The 19,066-nt window shown below is 38.0% G+C and overlaps 1 protein-coding gene across 4 annotated transcripts in view; it reads right to left on the bottom strand.

Annotated features, from left to right (window-relative positions):
- ARHGAP24 (Rho GTPase activating protein 24) overlaps window positions 1–19,066 on the bottom strand; it is a 305,640-nt gene that overhangs the window by 23,942 nt on the left and 262,632 nt on the right. For all 4 annotated transcript variants that reach the window (XM_039342820.1, XM_039342819.1, XM_039342823.1 and 1 more), the window contains one exon: window positions 13,340–13,547. In XM_039342820.1, coding sequence (XP_039198754.1) covers window positions 13,340–13,547 — 208 coding nt within the window. The remainder of the gene's footprint in view (window positions 1–13,339; window positions 13,548–19,066) is intronic.

Here is a 19,066-nt window from a genome sequence, read left to right as displayed (position 1 = left end):
CTTCTTTGTGGCAGCCCCTCAAATACTGCAACCGTTCTTCAGATGTTTTAGCTTCCACCCCCTAAACATCTTTGTTGCTTTTTTCTGCACTCTTTCCAGAGTCTCTATATCTTTTTTATAATATGGTGACTAAAACTGGATGCAGTATTCTAAGTGTGGCCTTACTAAGGCTTTATAAAGTGATACTAATACTCCACGTGATCTTCATTTTATCCCTCTGTTAATGCAACCTAGAATTGTGTTGTCTTTTTTGGCTGCTGCCACACACTGCTGGCTCATATTTAAGTGATTGTGAATGGATTAAGTGATTTAATGCTTCTGTTTAGAATTCCTATGAAAAGGCTTTAGAATGTTGCTATAGCTAGACCTATTACAGTCATATCAAACTTTCTTCCTAGTTGGAATGATTAATACAAAGCCCACATGCATTCGGAATATTCTAAATTATTGTCCTTTCTGTATCAATTTTTCACAGCTTCGTTATACTCTTCCTTTTAAAGAAACATGTTAGAAGAGCTTTTAGGAACAGATAAGTTCATTGTTCATTTTATGCTTACACCACTGGACCATGAATCTCTCATAGGAAGATAAAATAAAGGCTTTAGGATGTGCAAACAGTCACAGATCTTTTCCTGTGTAATTAAGCAACCTGGATTCAGAGCTCTTTTTATTCCAGCCACCTTTGACACTGATTTCCTTCCCAGCAATTGCTATGTCAACAAGATCTTTTGCTTTGTGGTATTGAAGAAATGGCTGTCAGGCCAATTACAAATCTGACGGCAGTTCAGCCTGTAAGACACAGCAGCTGATCTTACATACACGAGAAAGCTTACATGCAAAAGCAAATATGGAGACTGAAGTGTGCTCATGATGATGCCATCACTATGAAAATAATAAGGCCACCAATTTCAGGCAGAAGGTGAAGACATCTAATGAAAGAAAGGCTGTCAGGTTGTTTGTTGCTTCCCAAAATGTGTAAATCTGCCCAAATGACAATAACCGTATCTGCTTTTCAAAATTAAATTAAATGCTTCTTGAAATTAAGAATTGCCTCTTATTCTTCAGATGATATTGCAGGTATCTTGCCAATTTGGAATATTTGATGGGGATTTACCTACATGTAGTTTCTATAAAGGTAAAGGGTAAAGTTTCCTCCTGTCCAGTTGTGTCTGACTCTACAGTAGTGGCCAAAATTGTGGAAACCTTTTGGGAAAAGTGTATTTTTGAGGTTTAATGGCTAATAACACCACTTTTTTTTGGAGTAGTACCCTAAAATTATATATCAATGGGAAAATAATTTAATCAAGAATGCAATGCAACATAGTTTGTTCAATTATCTGTACTGTATACTATGAAAAGTTATAGCCAAATAACCAGAAAAAGGAAGCACAACTTGCTTAGGTTGATATCAGGTAGCTTTCCTTCATCTGACTGTAGCCAATGAGCATGAGTGTTTAGACAGTCAATCAGGTGTCATCTTGTTTTGGCAATGAGCCAATCAGATCACAGTAGGATTCAGTTGATGTCATGTATTGAAGCTGAGAGGAGGACATTTGTCAGTGTGTTATGTGATTGCTATCAAGTTGGTTGGGTTTTTTTTGTGTTCTTTCATTTAGTGAGCTTGTAAAAAATAAAGTAATGGTGCAAAGAGTTGACTAGTCACCCAGAAAGTGATGTAAACTAGTATTATTAAGTGAACAAGGCTACAGTTATAAAGAAATTAGAAGAAAAATTGGTGGAAACTTAACCAAAGGTGGCATTTCTACTGTAGACTTTTCCCAAAAGGTTTCCACAATTTTGGCCACTACTGTAGGGGATGGTGCTCATCTCCAATTCTTAGCTGTGGGAGCCAGCATTGTCTGTTGATACTTCTGTGGTCCTGTGACCAGCATGACGACATGCCAAGGCACACAGAATGCTGTAACCTTCCCACAGAGGTGGTACCTATTTATTTACTCTCATTTTCATGCTTTCAAATTGCTAGGTGGGCAAGAGCTGGGGCAAGTAATGGGAGCTCACCCTGTTGAGCAGCACTCAGACCTTGAACCCAGCTTGTCAAGCTGACAAGGTCGGTATCTTTAACCACTGAGCCATCATATCCCCTGATAGATTTCCATCGATAACACTAAATCACAAACGCAGTGATCCATCCATAGCATGAATTTCTGCAAAACATTTCCAGATCACGAGCAACTTGCTACGCCTCTGCTGTAAGAAAGTCCTCAAAATATTAGTGCATCTTCTTGAAGAAAAACAACTGTAAGACATGTTCTTTTGTTATGGTTTGAAATGATACTATAAAATTGGGAATTTGGTGAATTTGTTTGCCCATTGATTAAAAAAAAAGTCCATTGGTTTTAATATCCGTCAGAGGGAGATCTAACCAGAGGCAACAGGATTCCTCTCCTATTCTAATGCTATGTAAGACAGAGAGAGAGAGTGAAAAGATGCTGCCTAGAAAATGGTCAGATAAGAGAGGTCATAGCCTCCAGCTGCATAATGGGTGGAAAAAGAGCCTCAGAAGAGATCTTCCCTAGCTTCACAGGCTGTAAAGGAGACAGCAGGAGATTTGCACTTTTAGACCTGCAAGATTTCGTTAATGTAGCCTTACAATAAGATAGTATTAGCTCATCTAGTTAAAACACTCTACAAAGTGTTTTATGCTCTCAACACAGGGTACAGAGAGAGGTAGAAGGATGTTATGTTTGTTAAAGAGGAACTTCCTGACAGTTAGAACAATTAATCAGTGGAACAACTTCCCTCCAGAGGTTGTGGTTACTCCAACACTGAAGGTTTTTAAGAAGAGATTGGATAACCATTTGTCTGAAATGGCATGAGCAGAGGGTTAGACTAGAATACTTCCAAGGTCCCTTCCAACTCTGTTATTCTGTCTGCATTGTCCCAACTGCCCTTTCCCCTTTCCTTCCCCCCACATTCTATCACTGATCATAAAGTCCCAGGACAGGGAAGACAGGTGAGACATAGATCAAAGAAAGCGCCCTTTAGAAAACAATCAGGTTAATTTAGAATTAAAAAGAGAAGAAACAAAGGGATGTAAACTAGTATATTTGTTTATTTAAACTTTGCTTTCCATAAGGATCACCTACTGTAAAGTAAGGGAGTTAAAAAAAAAAGATAAAGGAGAATTAATTCCATTTCTGTAGTTCTTTCAAGAAACAATGGATAATATCACTCTATTTTGGAACTGAACCCCATTTTTTAAAACAGTGTAAGTCATCTCTCCCTTCAGTTCAAATGTAGAACTCAGTTTTTACAATTGGAAGAATTAATTATCCCATTTCAAGTTTAAAACTTATAATGTTAATTGACTCAATTATTCGATTTCAGCTTCCATGATTATACAGTACATACACAACACACACAAATATACACACATATATACAAGCCGGAATATTAGAGTAAAAAAGCACCCTTCTCTCTAACAGGTCAACTATAATTGTGATTTACAACAAAGGAATTTGCGCAAATGAATTTGCAACCGGTAATGCTGCAAAGGTAGGTCAACAAAATTCATGCTTTTTACTATTCATCTTCCTTCCTTCCTTCCTTCCTTCCTTCCTTCCTTCCTTCCTTCCTTCCTTCCTTCCTTCCTTCCTTCCTTCCTTCCTTCCTTCCTTCCTCCCTCCCTCCCTCCCTCTTTCCTTTTCCTTTTTCTGTTATTTTTGATTCTTCTTTTCTTTTTTCTTTCTGCTGCTCCTGAAGGTTCTACAAACTTCTAACTTCCTTAATTGCAACATGGCTACCTTTTAAATGAATTAGGATATTATACTTATTTCTCTGCTTGCAAGTCTATTTTTAGTTGCTTCTTTGAGCATGCTTCTATAAAGTAAAATGTTTTCTGGGCTGTTTAGAAATGTTCCTCAGAGTTCAATGGGCAGCGATGACAGATGCACATTAAACCTATCCTTAGGAGCTGATATATTGTGGTATTTCTGATACAGGGAGCAGAATTTAGGAGACAAGAGAAACACCCAGCACCTGGGACAGAATCATTCTTCCATAATTTTGAAAAGTATTGCCTTTCTTTATATTATATCACCAGAGCTAAGTGGGAATATGATGTTGATGGGCATTTGTTTTTATTATTAACAAATTTTATTGGTTTTTTAACTTTTACAACAGAATGCTCAAGACACACCATGGTGGTTAGGTAGTCAATCATCCAAAAACAAAATCATATAATAGCTCAAATAAATACATTAAATGTTCCCTCTCTATTTCCCTCAAATGATATAACCTATTTAACATAATCCATAATACATATCTATAAATCCTAATCCTGTTTTGAGCTTTATTAATTTACAATTACCATAGTCCAATTTAACCTTAGATAAATGTATTATCACTTCGGGTATCCCTTTTAAAATACTAATCCAGATATATTCTAATTCATAATCTCATAAACCATTGATTTTATCACAGATCTCTCTTATTACTTCAAATAGCATTTAAATCTCATTCAAATAATTATCATATCTAAAAAAAAGAACACACCTATTATTACACAAAACATCGTCTTACTAACTTAACACACTCAATTAGTTGTTAAAGCTATCTGAATTTCTAAAAGCCTCTTTCATATTCTTCTCATTCCATTACAAAATAATTTTCATACAAATAAACATATTATTCAAGAAAACACATTCTTACTCTGTTTAACATATATATTCTAATAATCACAAATTTTCAACTCTAAATCTTAATCCTTAAATCCGTCCATATTTCTCAAAACCTTTTTAATCCATTACATATAATTTTAAATTTCTCTTTTTAGTCTTATTCTGGCTTTCTTCCTATGCCAAGAAGGCTTCCATAACAAAGCCTCTATTTCCCCAAATAGATCTCCCATTATTACTTGTAATATCATTTGGGTCAGTAAAAGACCTCCATGTTGATGAGCATTTGTGATCCAGCAGTTGGAAATAGCACAGTATTACTAGATTTTACTTACTTATTCCATCAATGTTTCATCTTGAATCTTTAAGAAATGATGCATTTGGACCATTCATACCTGCATATGCCAGTGTTCAGTCTGAATGAGCACCTGCAAAAGCTGATAACTATCCTGGGCAAAGTTTACAGAACATTTAATTAGATTGATCTATGTGGATGGAAAGCAACAAAGGAGAGCCATGGCAACACAGTTATGTTTTGTGTGGCAGCCTGCTGGTGGATGTTTCAGATAATTGCACATTGTATTAATGATCTGAACAAATGACTTCCAATTTCCAAAAGCACAAGGAGATTTGAAGTATAGGAGATACAGAGTATTCAGTCAAGGTGACCTTGATTTCAAATCCTTCTTGAGAAGCCAATCTTGGACTGGGCATTATGTTTTAGATTAATTCTAACTTCTTGTAGTTGTTGACAGCATGCAAAAACATCACACTGATGACTCGGAAAAAGTCAGAGAAAAGCTAAGATACAATGTGATAGAGCATGATAAATACTTCCAGTTTTATGATCACTTTCCACATGTAAACCTGTGGATCTCTTTGTTTGGATCACACTTTGTAATAAATCTGGCAAGTCTATTCTCACCTCACAATAAGACTTTCCTTCAAGAGTATAAGGCTGCCACAATCTGGCTTATTGGGTTAATTTCTACAATGTCACTTCAGTCTCCTTCAGTATGCAGGTAAGATTATGGTGATTTAAGACATAAATTCCAAAGTTTGTGACCAAATCTAATAAAGTTCAAGCACCCAAACACATGTGCTATTATCAACACAATGTAGTATTTCAATTAATGACAGCCACTAAAAGTGTGTTGTGTTCATTTGATACTCAGTATTATTGTTATAATACTTATCCAGTCAAACATCAGCAATCTTAGTTGGCTCACTCTTAAATTCTTCTGAGCTCAAGCATGCCCTAGCTTAGTCCATTATATCTTCCCAATTCATGTAGCAATAATAATCAGAGAAGGATGGAAAAGAAATTTCCTTCCCTTAAGAAAACCTTTAAAAATTACTTTTACAAAACATAAACCTTCCAATTAATTTCCTGTTTATAACTGAAAGTTATCCATAGAACAAAAAAAGATGGTATTTCTAAAATATAAGCTCAAATTATGATTTCACTGGCTTCTCAGATGATATTGTAATGGAATATATGTTTGAGCAGTAACTATTCAGCAATAGACAGAAACTATTTTGTCTTTCTTCACGAAATATGGAAAAGAGAATGTAGTTTGGTATAATTGATATAGTTGGAGCTGTGTTAAAATCTCTACTCATCCATAAAGTAACTTCATATATACTTTCTCTCTCCCAACTTGACCTACTTCATAGTTATGACATGGAAGATAAAACAGGACAGAGACTACATTGCTTTGAATTCCTTCAGGGATAAGGTGAAAATCAAATAACTTGCAACCATCCATGGCTGTAGGTACTAATACCCTACTTATCCACAGACAAGCTCATAACTACCTTACTTTCAATGTTTGTTGCAGTGTAATGTATTAGTTAGCACTCTAATCAGTTCTTGCTCTGAATTCAAAGTTAGATCTCTCTCTAAGAGTCAGTTCTCAAATATGGGCAGGTCATACAAGCTACAAGTCATTTTAAAGATCTTTGAGATTAACCAGGAAGTGTGCATTTCTTTTAATGTAGGTTTGACTATTCTTATGTTATTTTTCAAACTTTGATTGTGATACACAACCCAGAGTTGGTGGACTGGGGATTATAAAAGCTATGAATAAACTAAAACCAAAATAAAGATTTTGATTCTGTTTTGTAATGATAGTTACCTTATGTATTTTGTAGATTAAGAAAGAAGGGTATTAATAAATAAGTAATAGACTAGGCAGCTGATAGATAATTAGGTAGATCCCTATTAATTAGCCCTCCTTTCATTAGTATTACTTCATTCTTGCTTTCCATATCACTGACCATCATTATTGCATTCCTTTCAGCTTATACCGAGAATGCCTTTTGTCTTTATGTGGGACTCAATAGACTTACAGTTTACCAGGTTATGTCTAGCTAGTAGAAAAAAAAAAGTTGAGTTACAGAGTTTTGCAGCCTATTGCACCAAGCGAAACTTAAAAAGAAAAGAATTATGTCCTGTGCACTTCCATATTTCTACTCAAATGACACTTGGAACATTTTACTAATTAATGTTTGCAATGTGCTTTGAGGTTGTGTGATAAATTGTGCTGCTAACGGGAGCCAGCTATTTAATTATTAATTCTTCCAATGGAGAATTTGCAAACCATTAACTAATCTGAGACTGGAAGCAACTTAAGTATACAGCTTATCCTGTGATGTTGGGCTCTCTGTCTCGCTTCCAATTTAATATGCACAATTCATTTCCTGAAGTCTTTGGCTGAAACTGGATAGAGAAACACAAAAGTGCAGAGAGAGCAGAACCTTGGACAGCAGCCACTTTCTGCACTGCTTGCTCTATGTTACAAATCATTCATTAGGTCAGCCAATGTTCACTAAGGGCATAGAATAAGTGGATATTAAGCATGTCTCCAAAATTTCCATCTATCTGTGGACATTCTTTCTTCCTGCTGCTCTTAATAGCTTCCCACCTAAAAACCTGCCTTTTCTGAAAGGTTCCTCTAAACCTGGGGTAGGCAACCTTGGCTCTTTTATGACTCATGGACTTCAACTCCCAGAATTCCTGAGCCAGCATGGCTCAGCTTGGAAACCTATCCCTGTCCCCTCAGCATGGCTGGCTCAGGAATTCCAGAATTCCAGAGTTGAAGTCCACGAGTCATAAAAGAGTCAACGTTGCCTACCCCTGGTCTAGACACTATTGGCACCAGATTCATGCTATAGTTCCTATCATTTTGGGGGTAGTCCAAGGAGCCAATAAAGTTGGGGGGAGGGGGGAAGAGAGAGAGAAAGAGAGAGAGAGAGAGAAGAAGAAGAGAGGGAGAGGGAGAGAGAGAGAGAGAGGGAGACAGAGAGGGAGAGAGAAAGAGAGGGAGGGAGGGAGGGAGAGAGGAAGAGAGAGAGAGAGAGAGAGAGAGAGAGAGAGAGAGAGAGAGAGAGAGAGAGAGACAGACAGACAGACAGACAGAAAATCACTCTCTATTTTTTTCAGCCTGATTTGCAGAAAGCAAAAGTGTATGTAAGTGAAATATCTACTACCAGGGCTATTTTAAGATGGAAGGTAAACTACATCACTAGTAATGCAGGGCTGTGAGAGTTGGATCATAAAGAAGGCGGAGCATTGAAGAATTGATGCTTTGAATTGTGGTGCTGGAGAAGACTCTTGAGAGTCTCTTGGGCTGCAAGGAGATCAAATCAATCAACTCTAAAGGAAACCAGCCGTGACTCTTCTTTGGAAGGACAGACACTGAAGCTGAAGCTCAAATGCTTTGGACACCAAATGAGAAGAGAGGACTCCCTGGAAAAGATGCTGATGTTGTGAAAGATGGAAAGCAAAAGGAGTAGGGGGACGGCAGAGGATGAGATGGTTAGATCATGTCATTTATGCAATGAGCATGAATTTGCAATGAACATGAACATGAATTTGGGCAGGGAGACAGTGGAGGAGGGGAGCCTGGTCTGCTATGGCCCATGGGGTTGCGAACTGCAAACAGTCAAAATAGGAGTTGGATTGGACTGCCTTTAAATTCCATTTCAGTTCTGATTCTACAACACAGCAATGTTCTAAATAAATGATGGTTACCAAATACAAGTTGAGTCACATTCACCTTAATAAAGGTGAATGTAGAAAGGTGTAGAAAACATGTGAACAGTTAAAACGTTGAATGTTCTTGTATATTCATTAAGGTGATACTTTACATTGTAACTCTGAAATGAAATGGATCATCCTGGCACTTGCAAGATGAAGAGATAATATACAGGGTTTAATCCAGGGGTCTTCAAATTTGGCCCTTTTATGACTTGTGGACTTCAACTCCCAGAATTCCTCAGCTAGCATGCCTGGCTGAGGAATTCTGGGAGTTGAAGTCCAGAAGTCATAAAAGGGCCAAATTTGAAGACCCCTGGTTTAATCCAACATTTGCGATATCATCATCAAAACACAAAAGGATTTGTGTTTTGTCCACATCTTTTGGGAGTTAATAAATACAAACAGTGTGAAAGATACAGTGGCTCGCCCACCCTTCATCCCACAAGAAGTCCCCTTGCTTGTCATCTCCCCTAATGGTATGCTTAAGGATGAGGAAATGGGAGCTTGGTTAACATCTCTAGCTCCTTCACAGAGAATTAAAACAAAACAAAACAAAACGCAATTAGAAGTTCCTAATTATTGTGCTGCTGAGACTAACATTTCCTGCTCTAATTTCAAGGCACTTTTAAAACTGCAGCCAAAAACTAGTACATGTTTTAGCTGTGATTTCCTTTTCATTAATGGGAATGTTTGAGTGAAATATGCATGTTATCACTGTTTCTTGAATATACATGCACTCACGCATACACTCAAACTCTGGGAAATATATGTCATGGTTGTTTTGCTGGGAAGATGAATATCAATATTCAGCCCCACCTCTTCACACTTCAGTTAGAAAACTATAACGTTACATACTGTATTAAAGCAAAACAATAAAGAAGTCAACTGTTGAGACCCATAAAAGTACAATTAAATAACAGACTGATTTGAAGCAATCTTGATTATGAGTACATTTATCTTCCTTTCTCCCTTCATTGTACTATTTATGGAATCCAGTGCTTTGTCTTCTTGCACACTGCACAACTGCCATGGAGAAGTTTTAAAAAATAAAGATATGGAAGATAAAGAAGTGAACTAAAAAGCCTTAACTTATAAACAAACTCACTATTAAAAAATACTTTTCACTCTCATGATTGCTGCCGCGTCCCCATGGTCATGTGATCAAAATTCAGACGCTTGGCAACTGGCGCATATTTATGACGTTTGCAGTATCCCAGGGATACTGACATTCTGACAAGCAAAGTCAATGGGGAAGTCAGATTAAATTTACAACCGTGTTAGTAACTTAACAACTGCAGTGATTCACTTAACAACTGTGGCAAGAAAGATCATAAAATGTGACAAAAGTCACTTAAGTCTTGCTTAGCAACAGAAATGTTGGCTCCATTGTGGTCATAAATCAAGGACTACCTGTACAGAAGGATATTCAGGGATATTTAGGTTTTCAGCATTGAATCTTCCTACTTGATTTTTGCATGTTTGTGAAAAATCAAAGGAATACTATTAGTGACTGCCTCTAGCTAAGATCTGTAACTGTCCATTTTTTGAAAAAAAAAAAAAAAAAAAGCCAAGGTGAGAAACAGGCAGCTGAGCAGATAACTGGGTACCCTGTATCACCCACTCCCTCTGTTTGGTTGCCCAGGTGAGTCTTAGTCAAACCGACTTGTAAGGTAAGATCCCTGATCAATTTTAAATTGTCAGTTAAGGTACATAAGGGAGAAGTTGAGATCCTTAGGTTGAGCTATGGCCTTTACCCTTTTTCTTATAGGAAATGAAGAAAATTAATGAAGGGATATAACCGCATTGGTATTTGAAAGGGGGGGGGATATATAAAAAGTCCTCCCTATAATAATTACCAATATTTATTTATTTTTGGGGAGGGACATTTTTATACTTGCTGATAAGTATAAAGCAGGGGTTCTCAACCTTGGCAACTTTAAGACTTGTGGACTTCAACTTCCAGCTTTGCTGGCTGAGGAATTCTGGGAGTTGAAGTCCACAAGTCTTAAAGTTGCCAAGGTTGAGAACCCCTGGTACAAAGGGAAGTGATGGAAACAAAGCTCTGGGCACAAGAAATAAATGGCTACAGCAGATGATTTGAAGACTAGCTTGGAAGAGTTCCTTGCCTAGTAAACTTAATTTTTTGTAATGGGATTATCTTTCTTTTCTTTTTTTCTTTCTCCAGTTAGCTATTCCCTATCTCAGTTAGCTGTTCCTCTTCTCTTCTCTTCTCTTCTCTTCTCTTCTCTTCTCTTCTCTTCTCTTCTCTTCTCTTCTCTTCTCTTCTCTTCTCTTCTCTTCTCTCCTCTCCTCTCCTCTCCCCTCCCTCCCTCTCCCTTTCCCTTTCCCTTCCCTTCCCCTTTACTCTTATTTCACCTCCATCATTTCCTTCATATTGGAGGTTGGTGCTGCTGAAAGGAAGATGTGTGTGTGTGTGTGTGTGTGTGTGTGTGTGTGTGTGTGTTTCATTTCTTTGTGTGAAATTGGGTTATGTATCAGAAAGAGATCGGTTGCCATATGCAGATAGAGAACAATTTTTGTAATTGGGACACTTCATTTTGCAAAAAATTAACTTTAATTGGCAGTAGTTAACTTAATTAGTATATATATTTGTTCTTGGCCCTGCCCTTTTTTGTGGGAATGTAGCTTCTGGCAGGTGCATACATGTATGCACGTACATGCAAATATGCGATGTGCACCTATTTCAGGTGTGCGGGGATGATTAATTTCAGCTGAAACTAGCAGCTATATTTTTGTTCCATTTTATTTTAAGGAAGAGAACTGTACGTTCAGGTCCATCTTTTGTAAATATATGACTTGTGTGTGTGCCTGTAACTTGCCACAATGTGAAGAGGTTGAGCCTCCAGTCCACTTTTGTGCCAATTAAACAGCTTGTGCCTTCAGGCAGGTACAGTATAGCAGGTCAGAAAGACACTGAACAGCAAAAACTCTGCAAAGTTTCTTTTGTCGACTTGTGTTTTCCTGCAAGGTCCATTTTTTAGAATAGCCACCACTAACTGACAGTTGCTGAGCCCAGCAAAAATGTGCTTAATCTATAAAATCACGGGAGCTCAGCTGGAACTTTCTTTTCAGCATTATCTCTCTTGAGAAAACTCCTAGGCGTAGAATTGTTACAGAGGAAGGAGTGCACATCTGCATGAAAAAGGATTTCATATGGATATGTTTTCACACAGACCTTTCACTGTGGATTAAATCAATGCACAAACAGCTTCAGGTGCAATTACCATGCCTGGAAGGTTAAACAACCAGCAGAGCTTATGAACTTCCAAACAGTGATGGATTCTACCGACAAATGGATGGATGAATGGGTTAAGATGAACATCTGGGTCACAGGTGACCTAGGGAAACTACATCTACCTGGAAGTCTTTGTGTCAAGGAGGGGAAAAATCAAAGTGGGGTCCTTGGTGCTCTCTGAACTTGGTTGTTTTCTTGCAGACATTTCATTACCCAACTAGATAACATCTGAAATGTCTACAGGAGAACAACCAAACTCAGAGAGCACCAAGGACACCGCAGTTCAACTGTGAGCTATAAATCTTCTCCTCTGTTACGAACTAAATTGTCTGAAATGCCATAGAGTCCCAGTCATTGTCAGCAATATTGAACCAGATAGTGCCATGGCTTGACCCTTAATAAATGATTATTATTTCATATGCAGTGGCATCATCGATCAAAATACAAATGTATACTTGGCATTTTATTTTTTAGCTTTTTTGTCTTATAAAAACTGCCTCTTTAGATTGGCAATATGCACAGACACGTTGCTCATTTCATTGAGATATTATGACAATTTTATAGTTGATCAGATGTGAGTAGGAGTTTTTGGAAAGAAAGAAAGAAGGGAGAAAGGCAAGAAGAACAGTCATAAAAAGAGAGCAATTGGCACATGAACAGAATGAAAGGAAAAACATAAAATACTTTGCAAGACTAAAAAAAATACATATAGAATAATGTGAAAAGTAGGATTCTTGGTAGTGAAATATTAAGTCACCCACAGCAGTTTGTTTTTCTCTATTGCCTCCAGTTCGCAGCATTCTGGAATGTTTAGTCTCAATAGACTATCAGATTGAGGGAAACTGTTCCACCAAATCAAGAATTCTTGGATAGCATGGAAGCTTATAAGTTTATTTATCAAATTTATATGTCTGCCCAACTCATAAGCAGTGACTCTGAGAGGTGCAATAATTCTTTAAAGAAAGCCCCAGGTTCTATCAGATACAGTATTTCTGAAACAGTTTTGAAAGTGTAACGGAGACCCAAATCTCACGTTCGTTATTAGTATATTGAATAATTATTAACACATCTGAATGATTTGGAAGGATTTATACCTGAGAATGAATTTGAATTAGACGTTTCAAGTCCAAATCTCCTTTTATTATAAATTGCCACAATAGAAAGTTTTTAATACAGTTTTCCCCAACCTGGTGTCTTACAAATGTGTGGGGATCACAACTCCCCAAATCTCCAGTCAACGTGACCATGCTGGATTGAATTTGTACTTGCCCTCATATAACAAATGCATGCAGAGTTATAGTCAAATAGACATGGCGGACTGTAGGGTGGGAGGGGGTGCTTTGAGAAATACGTTCTTTAAGCCCTGAAAGAGAAGTCTATAAAAAGATACATTTGTGGCCTTACCTGTCAAACAGTGGCTTCTCTCCACAATCAAAGGCATCCTGTAACTCTTTGACGAGGTTAGCCTGGCCCGGCAATCGGAAAAGTCCTTCCTCCTTCAGCCCCCGCAGACGAATAAAATCTACACACTGTTCTACCAGCAATGGAGCCAAATGGTTTCCATATCGTTTCTCATAACGAACTGTGTCTTCCAGCTTCTGCCCAAATATTCCTGTGTATGACAACAATAGCTGTAAATACTCAAGGTGAACTGTGGACAGAAAATATGTCTTGCATTGCGCCATTTTACCTGGACCTGGGAAACCGTAACACTAAAACTACATTAATTGTAATGATGCCAGGTGCAAGAAGTCAGGAACCAGAATAGACTTCAAAAGTACTACACGTTTATTTCACTACAAGGCGTAAGAAGAAAGGGCCAACAGAATGTACATAAATATATACATAAATATAAGAAATCTGGTAAACCACAACCTGAAGCTGATCTGCTACCAATACGGGAAAACGTACTGTAGCTCAAGCTGCCTTCCCTTAAATGTTGCCATCAGACACACCCATACACCCACAAAATACAAACACACAAAGAGGACGTTCAGAGGATGTTCACACTATTAGCCCTCTGGTGGGCTGTAAAAACCGACTTTTTGCCTAGCATTTGGTCTAGGGTAGAAGTGAGGCCCCCAAAATGGAGGAGTAAGTAGAGTTTAAGGAAGGTTGAGGCCCTGTGATTGGGCTAGATGGTGTCGTTATAAGATTTTGTCACCTCAATTTACTCTGCTTTTATTGAATATTATTGTGAGCTAGATAGGCTTATTCTGTAAAAGATAGATGGCCATATATATAATATATATAACAATAATATAAGTTTATAATTTTTTTTAAAGCTCAGTAGCACAGATTTCTTGAAAATTTTTTTTTTCAAACTGACAGAAAATGTCATGCACTTTAAATTATAAAGAGACATAAAAATAATTGAACAAAGAATAAATTTTAAATGGAGCACAATTCTTAATCAACATTTATCTATTTCTAAACAACAGAACCATGACAAACACAAATGCTACCCCATATACTCTCATCTCTCCTTCAAGCAGAAACAGCACAAAGGAGAGAAAGAGGGAGAGAGAAAAAAAATGAAAGCAAGAAAGCAAGAGAGAAGAAAGAAAGAAAGAAAGAAAGAAAGAAAGAAAGAAAGAAAGAAAGAAAGAAAGAAAGAAAGAAATGCTGTCATTATTATTTAATAGAGTTGAAATCTCCTCATCCTGTTTGGTAAAAAACAGTATAGTTCACCATTTAGAACTTTCTGTGTGATAAGGGAGCATCAAGCCATTTTTCTATATTGTTTGGAAGAAGTTTCTCATTCTTAAAAACTGAAATGCTCTGAAAGTTGTATGCAAACAACATGGGGCAGCTAAAAGTATTTGCAAGCAAAGCTGACCAAAACAAACATGAGCAAATTTCATGTTAAAACCTTAGCAAAGTTATCTTTGTCATGCATTAGGAGGGGGGGAGAAAGAGAGAGAGAGAAAGAGAGAGAGAGAGGGAGGGAGGGAGAGAGAGAGAGAGAGAGGAAAGAGAGAGAAAGAAAGAGAGTGGGGGAAGAGGAGTGACAGACCAAGGGCAGATAGAGAGGGAGGGAGAGAGAGAGACAGAGAGAGAGAGACCCTTTTGACATCTAAAATGAAGATAACGCTGCACATATCCTTTTTTTACCTGTGTGGGTATGTAATTTTATTCTCTTAAAGCATTCTCTTGGTGATCATTGTTTTAATAGTATGGATATTCCCAAGAGTCATATTTTTACTTTTATTTTTAATGTGTGTGTGTGTGTGTGTGTATGTGTGACACACACACACACACACACACACACACCTATAATAAAGGTAAAAAAGGATATATGCAGTGTTATCTTCATTTTAGATATCAAAAGGGTTTTGCGGCTCCCGGTGTTTTGTTTTTGGTGGGAAACGGGTCCAAGTGGCTCTTTGAGTGTTTTGGGTTGCCTACCCCTGGTCTAGTTTAATGAAAAGAAAGACGAGGGGGGATATGATAGCAGTGTTCCAATATCTCAGGGGCTGCCACAAAGAAGAGGGAGTCAAGCTATTTTCCAAAGCGCCTGAAGGCAGGACAAGAAGCAACGGGTGGAAACTAACCAAAGAGAGAAGCAACCGAGAACTAAGGAGAAACTTCCTGACAGTTAGAACAATTCACCAGTGGAACAACCTGCCTCCAGAAGCGGTAAATGCGCCAACACTGGAAGTTTTTAAGAAGAAACTGGACAGCCATTTGTCCGAAATGATATAGGGTTTCCTGCCTGAGCAGGGGATTGGATTAGATGACCTCCAAGGTCCCTTCCAACTTCATCATCATCATCATCATCATTATTATTATTATTAACAGTTTGAGATCTGAGACCCAGGAATGTCCACTTATAATCTTATTCCTCTGCAATCCAAGTGAATCTCCATTTGTGCCTAGTTCTGCTAGCTACCTGTTGAAGGGGGTCCTTCTTTTTCCCATCATGTTTCTATTAGCAACCAACATGGCTTGCATTGTATTTTAGCTGCACTTTCTTTTACCTTTCTGGCTCAAGGACAAATCAGCTTCTGTTTTAAAAGGCACACACTTGTTTATTTATAATGTTTTAGCCACATTATTCATAATGACAACAGAGAAGAAGACCTATCTGTTTGGCTACACATTGTCATCCTCCAGACCAGGGGTAGGCAACCTCGGCTCTTTTATGACTCATGGACTTCAATTCTGGGAGTTGAAGTCCATGAGTCATAAAAGAGCCAAGGTTGCCTACCCCTGCTCCAGACTCTTCATCCGTGCTCATTCCATAAACTGTACAGGTTCATTGTCTGATGTTTCAAAACTGCAACGATGCTTGAATAATACGTTGGATATCATTACAGACGGGTTTTTTTTTTTCAGAAGGAAGTGGTTTTACAGGTGGTGGAAGTTGAACAGAAGCAGGCTTTGTTTAAGCACTAGCAGAAATGAATGCTGGGCTGAAGTTTGATGTGCAGTTTCTCAAAGGTTCCCTCCCTCAGCTCCTAGAAAAAATGTATTCTCACAATTCAGCAATTCCTTTTGATCCCCCCCCCTACTTTTAAGTCTCCCCGGCTACTTGTACTAACTACAAAACTGCAAAGTCTCATGGGCTGAATTCTTATGACAATTTTGGGCTTGGATTGAAAGGTCAGAAGTCAGAGGTCTACAGGAATGAGGGTATAAATGAAAAACAGGACATTTACATGTAACATTTGGTCAACAAGAAAATAAATAAATGCAAGAACACAATAGTCCATTCATCAGGATCTGACCAAAATCTAGATGAGATAGGTGACACAGAAATCAAGTCAAATCAAATACATATACCCACATACGCACACACACATGCACACATACATACAAACATACATACATACAGTTCTCTTCTTTGAAGATATTTCAAAAGAAGATTATTTTCCATCAATTTGAATAGGCTGGTAAGAAAATGCAGGAGACTTTTTCAATATGCAACCAGCATAAATATTCTGACAGTAGAGCTGTCTCACAAGGAACAGAATGCTTGAGCAACTGTTGGGTTTGCTATTAATGAAGATGTTTAATTAAGCAACCATTTGTCAGAGAGGCTATATCTCACCTTAAGAACATTCTTAGAATAGCTGGCCATTGAAGTATATTATTATTTTGGATCATCGCAGTCAGCCAGATGTTCAGACTGGATTTGGCATTTTGTCTACCTATCGAGTCCTTACCCAGGACCTGGGATAGGCAGATGTGGATGTTTGATGGTATTACAGATATCGTCGCAGGATGGAAGCAGTTCCTAATAAGGCCGCCTTTTGCAATTGACTAATAGCGAATTTGTCAATGCCAATGGTGTTCAAGTGGTGCTCCAGTTGTTTTGGGATTGCACCCAAGGAGCCTATGACTATTGGTACTACCCTTGCTTGCTTTTGCCACAGTCTTTCTATTTCTATTTGTAGGTCTTTGTATTTTGTTATCTTCTCCAGTTCTTTCTCTTCTATTCTGCTGTCTCCAGGCACTGCCACGTCCACTATCCAGACTTTTTTGTCTTTCTTATCGACAATTGTTAAGTCTGGGGTGTTATGTTGCAGGTGCTTGTCTGTTTGAATTCTGAAGTCCCAGAGCAGTTTAATTTTATCATTTTCTATGACTTTCTCTATTTTATGATCCCACCAGTTTTTGCTTACAGGCAAATGATATTTTTTGCAGATCTTCCAATGCACCATTGTTGCTACTTTGTCATGCCGCTGCTTGTAATCAGTTTGTGCAATCTTCTTGCAACAGCTTACCAAGTGGTCCACTGTTTCTTCAGCTTCTTTGCATAGGCGGCACTTACTGTCTGTTGCTGTCTTCTCAATTTTGACTTTGTATGCATTTGTCCTTAAGGCTTGGTCTTGTGCAGCCAGAATTAGTCCCTCGGTCTCTTTCTTCAATTTTCCTGCTCTTAGCCATTGCCAGGTTTTATTATTATCTGCTTTCCCAGCTATTTTTTTCATGTATTGGCCATGTAGTGCTTTGTCTTCCCATGCCTCTATTCTGTTCTTCATTTGGTCTTTCTTGTAGGCCAGTTTGGTCTCTCCAGTAGTTAGTAAGCCTTCCTGATATACTAATTTCAGTGCATCTTCATCATTGTTCTTCAGATATTCTTCCAAAGCCATTTTTTCTTCTTCAACCATCTGATGTACTTGTAGCATTCCACGCCCACCTATTTGCCTTGGTAGATAAAGTCTATCAATGTCACTGCGTGGATGAAGGGCATGATTCATTGTCATTATTTTTCTGATCTGCCTATCCATTGCTTTTAGTTCTGCTTGAGTCCAGTCCACTATTCCAGCTGTGTACCTAATGACTGGGATTGCCCAGGTGTTGATTGCCTTTATGGTATTTCCTCCATTGAGTTTGGATTTTAAGATCTTCTTCACTCTCTTGATGTATTCACCTCTAATCTTTTTCTTGACTTCAGTGTGCTTGATGTTGTCAGCTTGAAGGATACCCAAGTATTTGTAGTACTCTTCCTCATCCAGACTCTTAATGTTATTTTCGTGGGGCATCTTGATTCCTTCAGTTTTCACTATTTTTCCTTGTTTGATAGTAAGTGTGGCACATTTGTCCAAGCCAAACTCCATTACAATATCTTGGCTATATATACGGACAGTGTTGAGCAGCGATTGTATTTCAGATGATGTCTTTCCATACAGCTTCAGATCATCCATATAAAGGAGGTGGGATAGTCTGGCAGATGTTTTTGATGTTTGATAGCCACGTCCTGAGTTATTCAGTATTGTTGACAGAGGAAACAGTGCAATAACAAATAGTAATGGTGATAATGAATCTCCTTGAAATATTCTCTCTTGATATTAACCTCTCCCAGCCTCTCACCATTGATCTGCAACTGTGTCTTCCATTGTGCCATCGATCTTTGCACAAATTTTCTGATGTTTCTACTGACTCCTGTTATTTCTAGGCACTTTATTATCCAATCATGTGGCAGAGAGTCAAATGCCTTTTTGTAGTCAATCCATGCCACATTCAGGTTGGTCTTCCTTCTCTTGCAGTTTTCCAAAATCATTTTGTCTATTAGGAGTTGATCTTTTGTTCCTCTGCTATTGGGGCGGTTTCTTTCTGCTCAGGTAGAAAGAGATTGTTTTCAACTAGATGCATCTTGTTTTCAACTAGATGCACTGCATCAGC

Source organism: Crotalus tigris, unplaced genomic scaffold, assembly GCF_016545835.1.
Source record: "Crotalus tigris isolate CLP2741 ecotype Arizona unplaced genomic scaffold, ASM1654583v1 scf7180000017814.3102382, whole genome shotgun sequence".
Classification (NCBI taxonomy): Eukaryota; Metazoa; Chordata; class Lepidosauria; order Squamata; family Viperidae; genus Crotalus; species Crotalus tigris.
Note: the sequence above shows the minus strand (reverse complement) of the source record. Positions and strands in the feature narration are given on the sequence as shown.